Here is a 19,233-nt window from a genome sequence, read left to right as displayed (position 1 = left end):
CCTCCCTCCTCTGTGAGCGCTTCCTCTGAGGCCCGTCCACATGGCGCTGACCTGTGTGTGTGTGTGTGTGTGTGTGTGTGCGTGTGCGTGTGTGCAGGTGGTGGTCTCCACTACGGTCAACGTGGACGGGCACGTGCTGTCGGTGTCAGACAACATGTTCGTCCACAACAACTCCAAACATGGCCGCCGCGCCCGGCGCCTGGACCCCTCTGAAGGTAAAAGGCATAACGGGCGGAGGTTTAAAAAGATAAAAACCAGAGGGAGCTCTGAGCCTGAACAGCTCAGGTGGGGATTTCCTGACTTTTAGTCCCCCGGAAATCTGGCACTAACATTTCCCACAATGCAGCTGGGTTTTCTTTCTAACGATTGTAGTTTCTGAGCAACAGACGACATCAAAATGGGTGTAACGACCCTTTATTTATGAGCTTGACATATTTGAAGTGTGATTCAGAATTTCTAGGAAGTCAAAAGAAAAGTAGGAAATATTAAATGTCTCAAAACCAACCACAGTAAAATAAAACAGTGAGTGAATCTTAAAAGCTTCATGAACCCCTTCCAGGTGCTGGCATGTCTCCGTCCCGCGCCGGGTCCCCGTTGGACACCCTGCACTGACGAAAACAAACGCTCCGTTCTTCCAGCAGCGAAAACCCAAATAAAAAAATGTATAAACTTGTTGCGATGAAACCAGAACCGGTAACACTTTTTCTTCTGAGGCTGTAAAATTGAACACGTCTTTGCCCCGTTGCCTCGCTAGTAAAAACCCTCCGGCTTTGACCGCGGCGCTTCCAGGAGCGATGACATATGTCGCCCGTTTGATTTGGTCCAATTGCCGTGCCAGATGGGTGGGGCTTAGCCCGCACCAGTAACGACCCTCGTGATGCCAAATGTTGGACACACAAGTAGACTGGATTAACATACTTCCCATGAAACTCCAAGCACTCTTTGTTTTGTCCTGTGTTGAAACGCCCCACCTGCCTGGCACCTACAGAAGAGTAAAACAAACAACGTTTTGCTAAAAAAGCAATCAGATCGATACATCGTCCAACTTTCCAGACCTCCTTCCCCTGCACTTTCCCCTCAGCTTGCTTTAAAGTTTAAAAGTCTGCTGTTTGTTTTGCTGTACTTGGAACACCATACGGGTGGAGTTGATGAGATAGAGGCTTTAGATGGTCTCACGTGAGAGTCGGTCAAAAGCAGAACTAAAGTCCAGGGCTGCCAGAGGGGCGGAGTAAAAGTAAAGTGACAGTCACACAAGTTGCTTTATTTGTATATACTTTAGTCTAAGCCTCACAGCAGTTGTTATTGTTTCATGTGTGGTAAACCCAACCCCACTGGGACATACGGTGGAAACAAACATCTGGCCACCGGTCAGACATCAATGAAAAGTCGTGTCCGCTCTCTCTCTCTCACGTCCCAAATGACTTCTTCTGCAGTCTCCCTTCAACTCTTCAAAATGTTTGAAGATTTTTCAGGGGAGATGGTGTTACTTGTTTTAACCTACTTGGCACACCAGCCCGGGTGGGGCTTACCGTACATATATCATAGCGACAAAAATAGTAGACTAACCCGGCTTTCATACAGTTGTGTCTAAAATTCCAGCCACTTCTTCACGTCTTCAGCCAAACTCTTCCAATCCCTTTGGGACATCAAGCCGAGAAAAACAAGCACTTCAAACTATGTGGCACCAAACATCATAAATCTGTTGTGTTCTCCGTCCTCCCCCCAAACCACCTCACTCTGTCGTCTCCCTGGACTAAAAAGAGTTTTGAGCTTTTAAAGTAAGACATAGTAACTTGTTCGCTTACTTTAACTATTTGGTGGGGCTTAGAACACGAGGACTTTGAACAGTATCAGGTGACACCTCCAGTCACACAAAAGTTAACAAGACAAGCTCTTGTTAACTTCTGTCTTCTTGGCACTCATCCTTTCAGTCCTGTGAGGTTAACCCCCGTCCCACTGGGACGCACAGCAGAGTGAAACAAACCCTAGAACTGTGAGACAACGTGCGGCCGCGGCGGTCTCAGGCGACTTGTTTAAAGTTTTCTCGGTTTATCAGGGAGAGGGAGAGGGTCTGATTGTTTCGTTTGGTTTAACCTACTTGTAGCACCAGGCGGGTGGCGTTCAGACAGGATGAGAATTGTTGATCAAAGAAAAGAGTCAGACTTTTTTTTGCTTCTAACCCCACCTGTCTGGCACGTCCAAGGGGATGAAACAAATGCTATTTGACACCAAAGTGTCACTCACCATCGTGAGAACACTGTTGTTGTTTCCTCACCTGTGATCGGCATATAAACATTCATGTGGTGGGGGTACGGGTTCTGCATGGTGTCCTGCGGGGGCCAAACGGGGCCCCTGTGCCAGACGGTCCCCGCTATCTCAGCTCGGCCCCTTTCATCTCATCCAGACTGGGATGTTTCCAGGGCCGATAAAAAACCTCCCAACATCTGCTCCCGGCCTTTCACTTGAGAAAAACTTTCCACCTGCACCCCCCCCCCCCCCCAATTCTCCCCCCCACCTCCGCCACCTCATCCATTGGACTGTTTGTTTACCGTGGCGACAAAAGAGCGAAATTAATAAGGAGATGACAATCAACCCTCTGCTGCTCCTCTGCTTTCTTTCATCTGAAAGCTCTGAGTGACTTTGAGAAGTTGACTAGGACCTCCGGCTGAAGACACCTGTGTGGCGATCTAACTTGCTGAATACCAGGACCCGGTAGAGCGGGATCAGTCACATGACATCATCTGTGAGATCATGAGCCTCTCACGAGCCCAGATGACACAAATAACTTTTCACTACTTGGTGGCCCTTTTATTGAAGCCAAAGCTTCATGTGTTAAAGCTGCAGTCCCTCTAGTGACCACCAGGGGGAGACTCCTCTAGTCCTATAGAACTCTATGAGAAAACACTCTACTTCTCTCTTGATTTATTCTCTTAGTAAATATTGTAAACATAAGATAATGGTTTCAACCTCTAGATTTGTCTTCTTTATTGCAGCATAATGTTAATTTATGGAATTATGGTCCATTTGGAGTCAAACAGACCATAAAGCAGTGGGTACTTTAGGGCGGGGCTACAATCTGATTGACAGACTGATACAGTGTTTCTACGTCCTCCTCAGTCCATATATGGTCACTTCCTGTTCACTTGCCAACTGGAGGTGATCCGTATTGTCCACTGACAAGACAGTGTGTGACAGAGTCTTTGAACGCAGCTTAGATCATCATCATAGTGAACAAAAGAAAACTCTGAGCTCTGACTGGAACCCCCCCCCCCCTGATAAAACGTCCCTCGGAGCGTGAAAGAGGTTGTCGGCCTGTCTGACTGGACTGGGCTGATCGGTCTAGTCGTCACGGCGACAGCCCCATATGGATCGTTGCGGTGTGTCGGCGGGTGAAAGCTCTCTCCGTTAGTCCAGGAGTTGCAGGCACTCTCGCTGCAGACAGCTTGTTCTGAAGGGGAGAGGTCAGAGGTCAGAGTGAACCGTGATGAAGAGAAACGTCACCACGATGGCACTGAGAAGAAGAATTTATAAAATCTGCCTTTTGGATTTGGATGCGATAGTAAATTAATGCGTTCTTTCAGGCACGTGGTTTTTCACAACTTTTTTTTAACCTGCTGACAAACCAACAGAGCCGAGCCGTCAGGTGACCTGGTCCAGGTGCTCGCCCTCCATTCAAACAGGAAGTAGTTGTTTATTTTAACCAGAACCAAACCGTCTCAGCTACTAAACCAAACTCAACCAAAAAGTCACTTGATCCCCTTTTGTCACGTTGTCCGGATACACACTCATTCCTGATGTCCCCACCAGATGTGTCAACCATGTTCCCTGCAGATGTGCGAACCGTGTTTCTAACCGCTCATGTTTGCTGTGGTGTCTCCGAAGCAGCCACGCCCTGCATCAAAGCCATCAGCCCGAGCGAGGGCTGGACGACCGGCGGCGCCACCGTCATCCTCATCGGGGACAACTTCTTCGACGGCCTGCAGGTGGTCTTCGGCACCATGTTGGTGTGGAGCGAGGTGAGAGGAGACAGTTCTGACTGCCGCGGTGCACGTTTGAATGGATTTGAGCCGTGAACCCGAACGCTCAGATCTGCAACGCTCACATCTGAGCTGCGATATTTGCATTTCCTTCCTCAAATGAAATCAAACAGAATAAGGCAGCTGCAGGTAGCGCAAATCACGCTCTCCATCTTCTTCATGAACACACACACACACACTAACGCACATTTGCAGAAACAGCTGCATCTGTAAATCTGTGCAGCTCCGCCAAGTCCTCATGCCCCCAAAAATATGCAGATGAGGAGCTGGCATTGAGGCTCGGGAGGAGCAGCGGCGCATACGGCACGCCATGAAATATTGAAGCCGGTCCAGAAGAGCAGAACACCTGGCGGCGGGACGGGAGGGGGAGGGGTGTGGTGGAAGCGGGGGGGTACATCCACACTGCTCAGCTCCACATCACACGGCGCCGGTGGAGATCCCGGCTTTGATCAGCGAGCACACGGACTCCGACGGCCCAGAATCCCTCCGAAGGAAGACTCGCTGACCCAGATCCGAGAGGAGGACGAGGAGGACCGCTTCCTGGAGGAAGTTTGTGAGAGGAAGAGGATGAGAGCCGCCGCGGGGTTTCATCACAGACCTGAAGAGATCATGGCTGTACCTTCACACAATCAGAGACAGAAAGAGTTATGTTGAATCAGCATGTGATTGGATGATGCTTCACCGCGTCAACACCTGTACTGAGATCTACTTTAGGCCAGATCTACTTTTCTCTCTAAGGTGTCATGGAGGCGTGATACAGTTGTCTCCATCCTTTAACCTTGTGTTGGTTCTTTTGTTTTATTGTTGTTATATTTGTGATGTAGTTAAAACAAATAAAGAACCGGCTGTGTCCCCCCTCCCCCAGCTGATCACGCCTCACGCCATCCGGGTCCAGACCCCCCCTCGTCACATCCCCGGAGTCGTGGAGGTCACGCTGTCCTACAAATCCAAACAGTTCTGCAAAGGAGCGCCGGGGCGCTTTGTCTACACTGGTAAGACCCGCTTTATACGTGTGTTTTACTAAGAAAAAAGTGTCCTCTGCATTGTATTTTTAATTTACCCAGAATGCAGCAGAATGTTCAACGTGTTGAACTGAAGCTCGGAGAAGAGCTCAAAGTGCTCTTAAAGTTAAGGTTTTGAGACCTTAAACCTTCTGTTATTCACTGAGAACTGTTTTCTCAATGCCAAGAGTGAAGAAAACACCGCCCCCCCCCCTCCCCCCCTCCTCCCCCACCACCACCACCTCGCCCCCCCCTCGGGCCTCACTGTCAGTCGAACCGTCCGAAGACTCCCTTATCTCCGCCTTTGAGTCGCTGCTTTTACTGTGCCCATTATTCCGTCAGAATATCCAGATGTCATTCAAAGTAGCAGAAAGGTCAGATCGGAAGGCTGCTCCCCGCGATAAGTAAATGTCATCGTGGGGGGGGCGGGTGAGGCAGAGCGTGTTCCGGCGTCCTGTTTAACAGCGGTTTATCGGCGGGGGGTCTTAGTCGGAGGGACGAGGCCCCTCACAATGGACCTCACGCTAACCCTCCGTTAGCGATGCTAATCTGAGCCCAGAAGCTCTTGTGTGAGTGTGAATGGAGCACGTTGTTATCTGCGGAGTTTAAAGTGCAGATCACACGTCACATCTTCTGTCACCGCAAACACGGTACGCGCTACAATGAGAGAGGCTTCTTTTTTGGTCGGGGGGGTTCTAGTGAAATGTGGGAAAAACATGGAATTCTCAAGTGGAAATAAATGACCAAAATCTTTCTGAAAGGTGGGAATAGAAATTATTATTTTTCTAAGGCGGTGAAGGAAAAGCGCTGAAGCTCGGATACCTGAATGCGTTGTTCCCTCCGGGCTTCCATAGCTTTGCTTTTATTTAAGTCCAGAATGGAACTTGACCTTCAGATATTTTACAACACATCTGTAGTGTCTTTTAAAATCTTTGACATGTAGAATAAGCACAGAAAGATTTGTATTTATTCTTTTGAGCTGTTGTTAGAAAAGCAAATAAATAAATATGAAGATAACATGTATAATAAAGAATAGATTAAGATGCTGCTCATAATCTATAGCTTACATTATATTGTATAATTATATTGTGCAAAACATTTTTATCACACGTAAACAGTCTAAATATTAAAATACAAAAAACAAAGTCCTTTCTCCCAGCTCTCACAGACACACACACACACACACACACACACACACACACACACACACACACACACACACACACACGTGTTCTTGAGCCGAGTTTTAAAAGACACTAAATGGGCGAGCCGTGGATAATTGAAGAGGAGAATGATGATGTCATTTCCACCAGGAGTTCCCTACTCTTTATTTTAGTCCTGATCTTAAAATACCAACAAACCTCCTCAATCTGACCTTCTTTGGTTAACCCTTGAGACCCTTGAGATGAAACACCTGGTATTTATTCTTCGGCTCAGTTCAATCAGTGAATATTTGATTAAATGGAACATTTGATTGTTTAATTTTAAATGTTTTATATTAAAGAAAAGGTTTAAGGTTTAAGGGTTCTCTAGTGGTCTTTAATTTGGTTCTACAGGCTCTTTAGGAATTTGTAGTGGTCTTGAGGTCTTTCCAGGGGTCCCTGAAAGTATGTTCCAGAGCTTCTTGTCGTGGTTATAAGGACCTTTAGCAGGTTTTTGCTGAGGTCATAAGAACCATAAAGAGTTTCCAGAGCTTCTTGATGAGGTCATAAGGACCATAAAGAGTTTCCAGAGCTTCTTGATGAGGTCATAAGTACCATAACGAGTTTCCAGAGCTTCTTGATGAGGTCATAAGGACCATAAAGAGTTTCCAGAGCTTCTTGATGAGGTCATAAGGACCATAAAGAGTTTCCAGAGCTTCTTGATGAGGTCATAAGGACATTAAAGAGTTTCCAGAGCTTCTTGATGAGGTCATAAGGACCATAACGAGTTTCTAGAGCTTCTTGATGAGGTCATAAGGACCATAAAGAGTTTCCAGAGCTTCCTGATGAGGTCATAAGGACATTAAAGAGTTTCCAGAGCTTCTTGATGAGGTCCTAAGGACATTAAAGAGTTTCTGGAGCTTCTTGATGAGGTCATAAGGACCTTAAAGAGTTTCCAGAGATTCTTGATGAGGTCATAAGGACTTTGGAGAGTCAAATTAAATCAAATTTTAGGTTATTAAGGAGGTTGTCAGGACCTTGAGTATCTCATGTGTTCTTAATGAGGTGATGAAAGCAAGGAGTCACAGAAAACCTGAAGGAATTGGGAGAGGTCCTTTAAAAGGTTCCAGAGGTTCCTACTGAGGTTCCTGTGGTCATTCAGAAAGCTGTAGGCCTTGAACAGTTTCCAGGACTCTCCCTGTGTCTTAAAGTGGTTACAAATCTCCTCCGCTGGAAGTGCAGCCGAAGGTGAACTGACTAGTGGTAAGATCCGAGTGTTTTCCCAGAATCCCTTGCTCTCTTCCTCTCTGTAGCTTAAAGCAGCTTCGGGATTTGATCCGACGGCTTCGCTCTGAAAAATTGGCCAAAGGCGAGGAGGCGTCAGCGGAATGACAAGAAGGGAGAGAGGAGAAAGGAGTCGAGCTCCTGCTGCTTTATGACTTACATCATGTGTGTACATGTACCTGCAAATACACACGGTCCTCATACTCTTAGCATGCTAAGAAGAAGACCAGAAGAGTTTCATTCTGTGGCTTTTTGTCTGGAAACGTTTAGCTGGATTCATTGAGTTTTTGTAGATTTACATTTATTTATTTTTACTTATGGTTCTGTAGTTTTTTTAGTTGTTTTGCTTTTTGGGTTCTTTTGCAGCTTCTTCAGTTTGAGTTCTCCTTTTGTTTTTTTTGTCTTTTTTCTCAGCCTGTAGAGTGTTTTTGTGGTTCTTTTTTGAAGGTCTGTAGTTCGGTGGTTCTGCAGGTTTCATCTCCCTGCTGGTGTTGGTGCTGGGTGCACACCGCCGGCCTCAGAGCTTTTAATGCACGGATCAATGCCGCCTGCGGGGGGGAGGATGGGCGTTGGGGGGGGTGGGGGGGAGGGCGTTGGGGGGGGCGTTGAGGGATCGATGGGTGCTGAGTTATTGCAGCGCTTGGCCACTGATTTTTAGAGAGCTGTGTTTTCCCAGGAAAGTCAATACCTCCAGGCTCCTCTCATTAATTTCAACCCCAAACCCCCCCCTGCAGCTGCACCAGGGGAGCTGCAGCCCCGGAGAAGGAGTCATGGGGTGGGGGGGTGGGGATGATGGAAGTCAGAGATTTAGACGCCAAGAAGTGATGGAAGAGATTAAAGTAAAATTCTTAGAAAAGGAGAAAAGAGAAGATGTTGGGGGGGGGTTGGAAAACAGACAGAAGGTAGAATATTGATTTCTAATATGGAGATGATGTTTGCAGCAGGTTATCGACGAGGACTGGGTGTCTGATCCCCGCTGGAGTCCGTCTGTGAGAAGCGTTAACGGTTGGTTTCCTCTGCTGCGCTGCATGCGTGTTTAATACGAAGCACAAGTCCTCATCATTTACCCCCAAAATGATGCTTCCGCCGCCCCCGGAGGAGGCTTCGCTCCCCGACTATGCTCAAGAAGCACTGGTGTGTAGTGGAGGACTCATAACTTCCACGGAGAGACTTAAGATGACCCTTAAAGTGGCCAAAAAGGGCAACAAAGTCTAAAAGCAAAGTGAATATAGAGAAAGCTCAACTGGAGGTGAAGGGTCATTTTATGAGACAACATCCATTTAGAGAAAAACCAGAGTGTTCTCTGACCTCCCTTACCAGGAAACATACAAAACATTTTACAAGAAAAACAAAAAAGGTTCATTGAAATAATTTCATTTTTGTTAAATATGTTTGTTGAAGGTGAGGTCAAAATGAATTAATTGAATTAAAAGTGAAGCAAAATGACCATGAAAAGAGAAATGAACTAGAAAGAGACATCTTATTACGACACAAAATGAACAAATTCAGAAAGGAAGAAATGACCACAAATTGATGCGGAATGAGCACTTCAACTTTTCTTGTTCTGAGCACAAAGACACAATGTTCATTAACATAAACAATGTAACTGATACAAATCAGAATCACAGCTCCAACTCTTTCTGTTTCACTGCTGTGAGGAAACACAAAAACTCTCAGTACGTTCTGTTCTCCCCCCGACACACGCACACACACACACAGACACAGACACGCGCGCACACACACACACACACACACACACACACACACACACACACATGGAAGGCATTATCAGATTGTTCCATAGAGGTCTGCTAAAGGTCTTGTGAACATGAAACCGAAACACCCAAAAGTTAAACCTCCGATCGGAGCCGCTGTGAAGGGTTCTGGTGCAGAAGACGAGGTCCCTGCCCCTCCCCCCTTTATCTCCCCCCCCCCCTCTCACCCCCCTCTCACTATCCCGCCCTCTCTCTTCTGAAGCAGCGTTCACTAATTGACTGCTTGAATCTTTATTGTTTAATTACTGTCGCAGTGACACATGGAGGCGATTAGGTGTAACCGCCTCAGGATCAGATTCAGAGAGGAAACAAAGGAACACCCGTCCTGCTTTAAAGGGTGTCATTGATCATGTGACCACAAAACAGGAAGTGGAAGACTCGGATCCTCTCCGGCTGACCTTCGCAGGCCGACGTAAAAAAAAAAAAAAGTTTCTCTTGAGTCTTTGATATCTCGCCACACATCAAAGAGGAGAGGAGGGGGAGGGGGCTATTGTATCTAGTAATTAGCTGTTTCTACTCAGTTGGGGGGGGGGGGTATTTCTTGGAGGCCTCTCTGTCGCCAGGCTGTTGGTTATTCTTCCTCGGGTTGCTCCGCCAGACGGCAGGCGGCGAGGTGTTTGGCTCCACGGAGGGAGGAGCTCACCTGAAGCTCCGAGGGCACCTGGTCGAATCTCGCGCCGCGTGTCCTCGTGGGTCTGAACCCGGCGGCCACTTCCTGTTCTTTAGAGCGGAGCCAAAGCTTCATGTGATAAATTATGATCCATTTAGAGTCCGACATTCCACAAAGTTGAGGCTACACAGTGATTGACAGATATGCGCCTTTTGTCGGTTAAAAAAGCCCCAACATGGCGATGGTGACCTCGGGGCGTCAAAAGGTCGTTCCACCAAACAATGAGTGACATCACAGCGTATGATCTGAACACGTATAGAAAATAGAGGTCAGGTGTGTTGAAGGTCGGGACTCGTCTGCGGAAAACCAACCAAACGTCGTTACTGTTGTTTGTCTCGTCCTCCTATCTCCATCTGTGGAGCGGGTGATGAATAGAAAGTTGGGAGGAATAAAAAAGCCGGATCAATAAGCCCGGTGAAGGGATGCATCCTGGGTGATATGGCTGCTTGTCAACAGGCCCCTGGGCCCCCCTGCACCCCCCCCCTCCTCGCCTCAGCCGGCCACTTGACAAGCAGCAAAACAAATCAACCCCGTCCACTTAAGGCTCAGCGTGTTGCTGTCTGTCACCCCCCCCCCCCCCCCCCCTAGCCCCATAAGCCCTGAAGGAAACGGCGATCCGCGGGCAGCGAGGCCAAACGCCGCTCCGACCCGGCATCAATCACACAGCCGGGGGAGATGGGAAATTGGCGTGTGTGGCGGTGGGTTCGTCGGGGGAGTCGCCACTCAGCCGCCGCCTGCCTTTTTACAGGCCAGCGGCGCGGAGTCTATTTGAGATGATGAGCGTTACGCGGGAGTCAGGCGGAGGCAAATCTGCGCGGCTCATTGGGGGGACATGACTGTGCCTTCCACGGGGCCATCAGGGCGACAAAATAACAGAGAGGTAAAGGTGAGAGGGCCCCCCCGCCCTAAAGTGCATATTTCATCTCCGGCTGGGTAAATATGTGCAAAATAAAAAAAAGAAATCCGCTCAGAGGATCCCGGCGGCGCTGAGAGGCAGCAAATGACAAATAGCGAGCGCTAAATGAATGTAAACAGTTTGCGAGGAGGAGGATGGGAACAGAGGCTCCGCGGATGAACACTCGCTCATCTGAAGCACGGAGGCCCGTGAAAGTGTGAGCGCGAGGGTAATGAGCCTGCAGAGATGTTGCAGAGACCAAGCGTCCTCCCTCCAGACCTCTGATCCAAGAGGAGGAGGAGGAGGAGGAGGAGGTGAGCCTCACCTGCCAAACACAAAGAACATCGTGTTCTGTCCGTTTGGATGTCGAAGGCACGGCATCATTTACGCCATCTCGAGATATTTAGAAGAGTTGCTGAGCAGCTGCAGCGGGACCACGAGGAGCTCCGGGGCGATTCCATTCAAACGTGTAAACGTGACTGTTTCTCTTTTTCTTTTCAGTAAACGTCTGTTCAGTCACCATGTCTCCCGAAAGAGGTCAAACTGTTTTGGTTGAGCTTATTTGCCCCCAAATTATATATTTATATTACAAGAAAAAAAGCTGGAAATCCATTAATTTGCACTAGTAAACTCGATAAAAACCCAAATAATTTCAGGGGGACCTATTATTGAACCTTGTGGGACACCATTTCCTGCTTTTTTAGAAACCATTTGGTGCAACTCTGTTTTTCAACAATGCATTTCCTCTCAGATCTCACAGCTGGAAACACTCGCACAAGAAAAAGTCCTACAAGCAAACACTGTCCGCGTATGTGTTTTTTTTGTGTTTGGTAGTATTACGCCCCTCAAACATTTACCCCCTCCCCCCGATGCTCCGCCCCTCCCTCTGGCTCGAGGGTTTCTGGGTTCAGGTCCAGACGTGTCGCCGGTCTCAAGTCTGCCTCGTCTCACTCCTGACACTCCAATGATGCTGTGACCCCGATTTGACCTCTGACACCTTTCAGTCGAGCTGTGAGAGTTTTCGAGTGTGGGAAGCCAGGCGTTACCATGGCGACGGCGCTGCGGTCGGTCAGCGAGGCCTCATGTTAATGGATTTGGACAGCAAAGGCTCATGGGAATGTGGTGATAGCGCCGGGTCGGTGCGTGCTTGACACGCTTTTATTTTGAAAGAACCATATCATAGTATCACCAAATAAAGAATCATTGTACTTATTACTAAATATCACTATAGTCACTAGTGGTAGACTTGATTAATTTTAAAAATCTATTTTATTACTGCAAGTACAATTACTGCGAGTACTGTTACTGCAAGTACTGATACTGCATGTACTATTAATGCAAGTACTCTTCTTACTGAAAGTACTGCAATTACAGCAAGTTTGACTGTAACTGCAGTACATATATTACTGTCAATACTATAAGTATCTCTCTTAGTACTACTACATTTTTGTGTACTACTAGTTCTGTCATCACAGTTTTATATAAACATCTTTTTACTCATATTCTTCTCTTTTACTTTCCCCTCTTCCTATTATTTTGCATTGCATCTGGTTTAATTCGACTGTATGTAGAAGTATATTTCATACATAAGTGACACTGTCTTTTATTGGACTGTTAAACCTCCGTTGTATCTTTGTTATTGATCCTCACAGATCATCGTGCTCTTTTCATAGCGCCTCGGCTCACAAATGTGTAAATATTCACATCTCTGACCCGCTGCTCGTCTTCTCTGATGCTGCAAATCTGCCGTCAAGAAATTAGTTTAACACGTAACCCTGCCCCCCTTCCCCTCCCCCATCTCTTCCTCTCCTCAGTCACTTAGTCACCTAATAACAGAGCGCTCTGATCAGCAGGACGCCAACCGACCGTTTGATCACTTCCACGGAGAGGAGAGAGAGCAGAAAAACCCCAGCGATGAATGCTTGATTAAATGTATAAAGAATCCCCCTCCTCTCCTCTCACCTCTGAATTATCTCCCTCTCCTCCTTTTCTGATTTACAAAAAAAACATCAGACAGCAGGAGAAAAAAAGAAAAAAAGAAGAAGAAGAGCAAAAAATCAATACAAATTACGATGGAGAAAGTGGCACTGATGCCTGGAATTGCAGCATATGTTTACACTAAATCAGGCAATCTGTCTTCATATGGGCGGTGTAATGCGTGGGGGGGGTGGGTGAGGGGCGGGGGGGTCAGGGTTCGCGGTGCCAGCCGCCGCTCTCCAATTACTCGGGCTCTTTGCAGGGAGGCGGGCGCTATCGATTGGCTGGGAGGGAGAGCAGGGCCCTGCAGGCAGCCAATGGGGTGCGGGGGTTAAAGTGCGACCCGATTTTAATAAGAGGAAGTAATGGGCTTAATTTCTACCGGGGGGGGGGTGGTCCAGAGGTTCATTAAAAGCCTCCGTCTTTGTTTTCTCCATCTGTGATGGGCTCTTCCTCCCACGGCGACGTTGACAAACACAAGAGCCCCTCCCTCCCCGGCCTCGAGTTCTAGGCTCTTTTTTCATGAGGTCGTTGGTCTGAAACCCGGCAGGGTGCCGAAGCGCGTTAACCACGGAGCGTGGGAAGCTCCTACAATGTTATGCATCTAATAATAGCGATAATCATCGTCAGTTAGGCGATGTTACTGCAAATGCTGCTACTCCTGCAAGTACTGCTGCTACTGCAAGTACTGCTGCTACTGCAAGTACTGCTACTACTGCAAGTACTGCTGCTACTGCAAGTACTGCTACTACTGCAAGTACTGCTGCTGGTGATCAAAGTTACTGCTGCCGTTAGAATAAACATGTTTTCTTTCTACCGTGGAGGGTTTTTGAAGCGGTTCACACGTCCTGAGATCATAGCTTAACAATGTTTACCACATCTGTCCCCCTGAGGCTGCACAGCGGACAGATGTGGAACCAGAAGGACCATAAAGTAGAAACATATGATGTACCACATAAATACTAACTACTACACCATGCTAGTCACAGAGAAAGAGTTAAACATCTCTCTGTAAATGGGTTGTTTTATTCAATTGCAGCATTTCCCATAGTGCCTTTCACTTGTTTTATAAGTTGCGATGTATACATTATCCCCATTCATCCTCTGCCCACCTCCAAAAAAACCCTCTCTTTGGGGATCCAACAATGGAAATCTACTTCTTTCATTGGCCTTGGGTCGGCGGGTAATAGATTCGCTCGCCGCTTCCTCTCCCAACATGGGGCAAGGGGGGGGTGCACGTCCCTCAGCGCTCTGTCACCCTTCAGATATCATCACCCCCCCAGTGGCAGCCTGAAAGACCCCTTTTCTCTCCTCCCTCCTCCTGCGCTTGAAACACGCGCAGACAAATTTGATTTAGCTTCCCTCGGCCGGGGAAGAGAAAACAAATATTGTTATAATGCTAATAACATCTATTTGGGAGCCCCCCCCAATCCTTGAAGGAGACCCCTCCCGTATATATATATATACATATATATATATATATATATGTATATATATATATGTACACAGACACAGCCGCCTTATTCTTATTCATGAAAAGCCGTGGTTATGCATATTAGCGTAAACTAGCCATTCGACCGGGCGGCGTGTGGTGTGTCAATCATCCTTACCGGCTACAAGGGCCACGATCACAAAGCCCCGAGCCGCTGACAAATTGTCCCCAAAGTCAAATTTGACAGCCTTTTATGATTAATGGGCTTGATTATGGAGAAGTATCTCCCCCAACTCATTTCCGGGTGTTTCTCCCTCCGACGTACGGAGAGGAGGGGAGGGGAGGATTGTTTGCGGAGGTGAATGAATGGAGGAGAAAAGGAAGAAAGGAAGGGAAGGGTTTGATTGAATTAGTGGTGAAAAGGGACAGATGGAGTGTGAAGTCTCACGCTTAATAAACAGCAGGAAGATAAGAGAGAGAGAGAGAGAGTGAGATCTGCTGTCTCCCTCTCTCTCTCTCTGTCTCCCTCTCTCTCGCTGTTAATAAGAAGCCACAGAATGAAGATCACCGAGAGGTCGACTTGGAATCAGAGAATCAGTGAGAAAAGAAGAGAAAGAAGGAGTCTTGGGTCTGGTCATTGTCTAAATCAGGGGGAATGTTCCCCTTTCACTCGTTTACAGGTTAATTTATCAACCTTCAACGTGTTTCATATTAAAGCACAAAGGGCCCCTAAGACATCACAGCGATAATTTAAATATGTGCAGACACAGGGACGCTAAAGGTAAAGAAGGGCGAAAATATCCACCGTGACCTTCAAGGGAATTTTAAAAATCTTCCAGAATTTCAGATTTCTCAAACTCTTTGAAATTTCAATTTATTTCTTTTTTTCGCATTCTTTTCTCTCTTTTTAATCTTTTTTCGTGAATTTCTTTTTTTAAATGTTTTTTTTTAAATTTGTGTGACTATGTGTCGTGTTTGAGTTTGCTTCCGTCGTACTCACCTCTCTCTTCCTTACACCCCCCCACCCCCCCCCCCCCCCCATCCCCTCTCTCGTGCAGCCTTGAACGAGCCCACCATAGACTACGGCTTCCAGAGGCTACAGAAGGTCATCCCTCGCCACCCCGGGGACCCCGAAAGGTTACCTAAGGTCAGTGGAGACGAATTGGTCTGCGCTCAAGGTCAGGGCCCGTTCACGCCGGTACGGTACGTCCCAGAATGCACTAGTCTGCAATGGTGGACTCAGGACCACCTGATGGCGTTGTTGCGGGACCGGGCTCTCTGACCAGATTTGTCGGTTCTGCTCCCCACACTCTTGGCACCCCGCCCCGCCCCCCCTCGCTGCCTCGCGGGCAGATTGATCCTGAATCCTCAAACAGGAAACAGCTGTTTATGGGGAGCTTAATCCTGCATCTGCTGCTTTTGCTGCACCCCCCCCCCCCCCCACCATCTCCCTTCTCTAAATTGGTGAGGTGGTTAGAGCTGAGAACATACTATGTCCCTATTACCAGTAAATATTTGTTTTAACAGAAATAAAAAGGCAATACATTTGATCAATATTAGATCATCCCAAAACCTCCCAAATGTCTGTCACAAATCTTTACAAATATGTGATGGAAACATGGTGTGATGAAATATAACATTGGACAGAAAGGGATGAATTTTCTGAGGAAAACGTGACACATTTGGTTTAAAGTCAAATTGAAGTAGAAGTAAAGGGCGATAAATGGTTGAGTTGGAAGCTCCATTTGAAACAAAGGTGTGTGAAAGCATTTGAAGCGAGTCTGGGTGTATAAAGTGAGGAAATTAACGATTTTAGAAGATGTTTTGATTATGTTTTGTTTAAGCTATAGACTCCCTTAAGTCTGTGAAAACATATAACGTTTAATCTGAAGCGTCTGCAGGTTGAATACTTGATTTCACCTTATCTGTAGTGAAAAGAAATAAAACAGGCTTCCCGGGAGCGAAATCACCTTTTAAAAATCTGTTAAACAAAAGTCGGCTGTGTGAAGGGTGAAGAAAAGCATCCGTGACTCCCAGTTAATGGCCTAAAAAATAGAAAAGCGCCCTTTAAGATTTGTGTGGAAAAACATTGGTAGTGAAACCTATCCGCTTTTAATATTCACCCACAGAAAGGCATTGGTATGCACGCACAAAACAAACACGCACACACGTGCACGCACACACCTGCCCTGGTTAGCATGAAGAGATTACTCCGGCGGCGCCCGGCGGCGAGGCTAACTGAGGCAGATTCTTAGAGGCGGCGGGCCGCCGACGAGCGTCAGATGGGCCCTGACACTCCAAAGCAGCCGCCAAATTGAAACCATTTATCAAAATCTGACATCGGAGATCCAGTCGCCCCCCCCCCTACAAAAAAAAAGAAAAAAAGCAGTTTATTTGTAAATTGATACTAATGGCGAGCGCGCATTGTCTGGCCCCTTTGATGGCCTGATTTGCAGCCAGAGTGGGACGTCAACCGCCCTCCAGCCTCTGAGATATTTATTTATTCAGAGGGAAACTCAATAAGACCACAGGGTTGGGCCCCCCCTACACCCCCCCTGTCCCCCGCTTTCAGATGTTTTTTTTTTGGAGGGGACAAGAGTGAAAATCTCGGCGACCGTGTTTTTGGCGGCGTGTGTGTGTGTGTCTGGCGGGGGAAGGGGGGGGGATCATGTGACCGAGCGAGCGACGGGTTAACTCGGCTTGTCACTTCTCTTTTGCTTTCACCTGCCGCCCGCCCGGCGGAGGATGGGAAGAGATGTTTGGACGGCATGGTTTTCTGTTTTTTTTGGACAGGCGGTGCGACACAGAACAGATTGATTTGCAGCAGGGCGTCGGGGTGGTGCATTGTGGGTACACCGCGGAGTGATTGTTCCCCTAAACGTAAGTGGTAAATAAGGAAACCGGGAGAAGAAAAACTCACAGTTGATCTTTGTCTGAGAGAGGGAATAAACTTAAAGATTAAGGTTAGCCTAGCTTAGCACAAAGACTGATAGCAGGGGGGAACTGCTAGCCTAGCTCCTCCAAGTCCACCTGACTAATTTAAATGTTGAATCCCATTATCTAACGTTGTTCTCATCCAGACTGTAACCAGGGGGACACCCTTATTATAGCTCCAACGTTACAGCAACACCTAGTCTGCTTCACTGAGGCATATCTTGTTAGCTAACAAGCTAATTGTTTTACCTCCGACACACAAACCGTGACAAACAGACGGAGCCGCAGATGCTAACACGCCACCGGCTAGCCGCGGCGAGTCCTCTCCGGCCGGGCGCGGAGGTGTCCGCTTCCAGCCGAGCCAAACTGGAAATGAAATTAGAGCGCTGAACTTGATCCAGGAGGAACCCCCCAGAGGTCATCATTGACCAGTTGGCCTCGCAGCCTGTCGAGGTGCCCGCTAACTGTCTGTCTGACAGACGGCGGTGAGACGCCTCGAATGGGCCTTTACTTTTTAGAGTCAAGGTTATTCAGACAATGTCTAGAGCTTCCTTTATTTTGGTTAATTCATAAGGGATGATATTGGGGGAGTAAAAAGTTTCGGATCACTTCAGGTTTAAAATTCGCTTAAATATCTGAAGATCATGAAATGCTCCCTTGTATTAGTATTAGTAATTAGTATCACAAGGCTAGTTTAAAATAACTTAAAAGGTTCACTTTGATCCTTAAAGCTTTGATAGAATACTCGATTGACAGGATACACTTTTGCCCCCCCTTGACCTGACCTTAATATGCAGATTTTATTAAATCAATCTAGGTTCTGTGGTGAAAAACAAACACAACAGAACAAAAAAGGTCTAAAACACTAAGCAAAGATTAGACCTTTTTTGCCCCTTCATCTCCGTTATCAACCACCTCCATGAATGAGGAGACTGTCCCGCCTCTCATATAATGAGCGATTTTCAATTCACGAGGTGAAGGGAATCAACCCTGCGTCGTTGGAATACCCGCCCCCCCTGTCCCCCCGTCCCCCCGGCTGATCATCGCTAGGTCCGGCGCTGCTCGGTCCATCCATATTTTATAGCGGTTTCTACAGCCCTGCTCAGGGGTGATTTATCATTGTTAAGGCCACTGTCTGATGGCTTCTCCTCCAGGGTCACGCTGATCCCCCCCCCCCCCCCCCCCCCTGTTCACACTCGCATCACCTCAACCACGGAGCCCCCCCCCCCCAACCCTCCCCCCACATAATTAAGCCCCCAGAAACCCATGGAAGACAATAGAGGAGGAATGTGTCAAGAGATGGACCGAGGAAGGTCACAGACTGAAGCCTCCGAGAGGGGTGCGGAGTGAGACTCTTTAAGATGAATTATGAATTGTTTACAGGCTGTGGAGAAGGAGTCATGTTTAAAGCGTGTTTAGTTCATGTCTGTTTTTAAGGGGGATTTAATGTTTTTTTTCTTCTAATGCCACCAGTTTCCATTTAATCATCGTAAATCAACGTAAATTCACACTTTTTGTTAATTTAACACTTGAGTCATATTTTATGCATCTCCAAAGGAGGAATAGAGGGATGGAAGGAGGAAGGGATTAGGGAGGAGAAGAGGAAGAAAGAATGCAGAACGGGAGGTAAAGACAAGTAGAGTAAAACAATAGAGGATGAGTGGAAGAGGAAGGGAAGGAGAGCAGGAGGAAAGAGGAGGAGAGAAAGATGTAAAGAGAATGATAATCCTCCTCTTTCTCTGCCCCCATTCTTCTCCTCCCTCCTCCTTCCTTTCTTCCTCCTTCTCTCCCCTGTTTTCTTCCTCCACCTCTTACTTCTTCTTACCTACTCCCTCTTTACTTCCCTCTTCTTGCTCTTACTGCCTCCTTTATTTCATCCCTCCCCTCCTCCTCTTTCCCCTCCCTCTTCCTCCTCCTCTCAGTATGAGACGATTATACCCACTGAGGATGAACCAGAGTCTTGTTTCTCTCCACCTGTAAACTGCCGCGTGTATACGTGTGTGTGTCTGTGTGTGTGTGCGAATGTCACACCGTTAAAGCCGGAGTCCTCTACATGTATTTGTTTAATAATAATATTTGTGAGGTG

The 19,233-nt window shown here is 47.3% G+C and overlaps 1 protein-coding gene across 5 annotated transcripts in view; it reads left to right on the top strand.

Moving 5' to 3' along the window:
- Positions 1-19,233, top strand: part of LOC119211566 (transcription factor COE3-like) — an 87,694-nt gene that overhangs the window by 51,869 nt on the left and 16,592 nt on the right. For 3 of the 5 annotated variants that reach the window (XM_037462567.2, XM_037462569.2, XM_037462570.2), the window contains exons 8-11: positions 98-215; positions 3,883-4,016; positions 4,903-5,029; positions 15,272-15,360. In XM_037462567.2, the coding sequence (XP_037318464.1) occupies positions 98-215; positions 3,883-4,016; positions 4,903-5,029; positions 15,272-15,360 (468 nt within the window). The remainder of the gene's footprint in view (positions 1-97; positions 216-3,882; positions 4,017-4,902; positions 5,030-15,271; positions 15,361-19,233) is intronic. The other 2 variants (XM_037462568.2, XM_037462571.2) reach the window with 1 other exon arrangement.

This window comes from Pungitius pungitius, chromosome 2, assembly GCF_949316345.1.
Source record: "Pungitius pungitius chromosome 2, fPunPun2.1, whole genome shotgun sequence".
NCBI lineage: Eukaryota > Metazoa > Chordata > Actinopteri > Perciformes > Gasterosteidae > Pungitius > Pungitius pungitius.
This window is presented reverse-complemented; position numbering and strand designations above follow the sequence as displayed.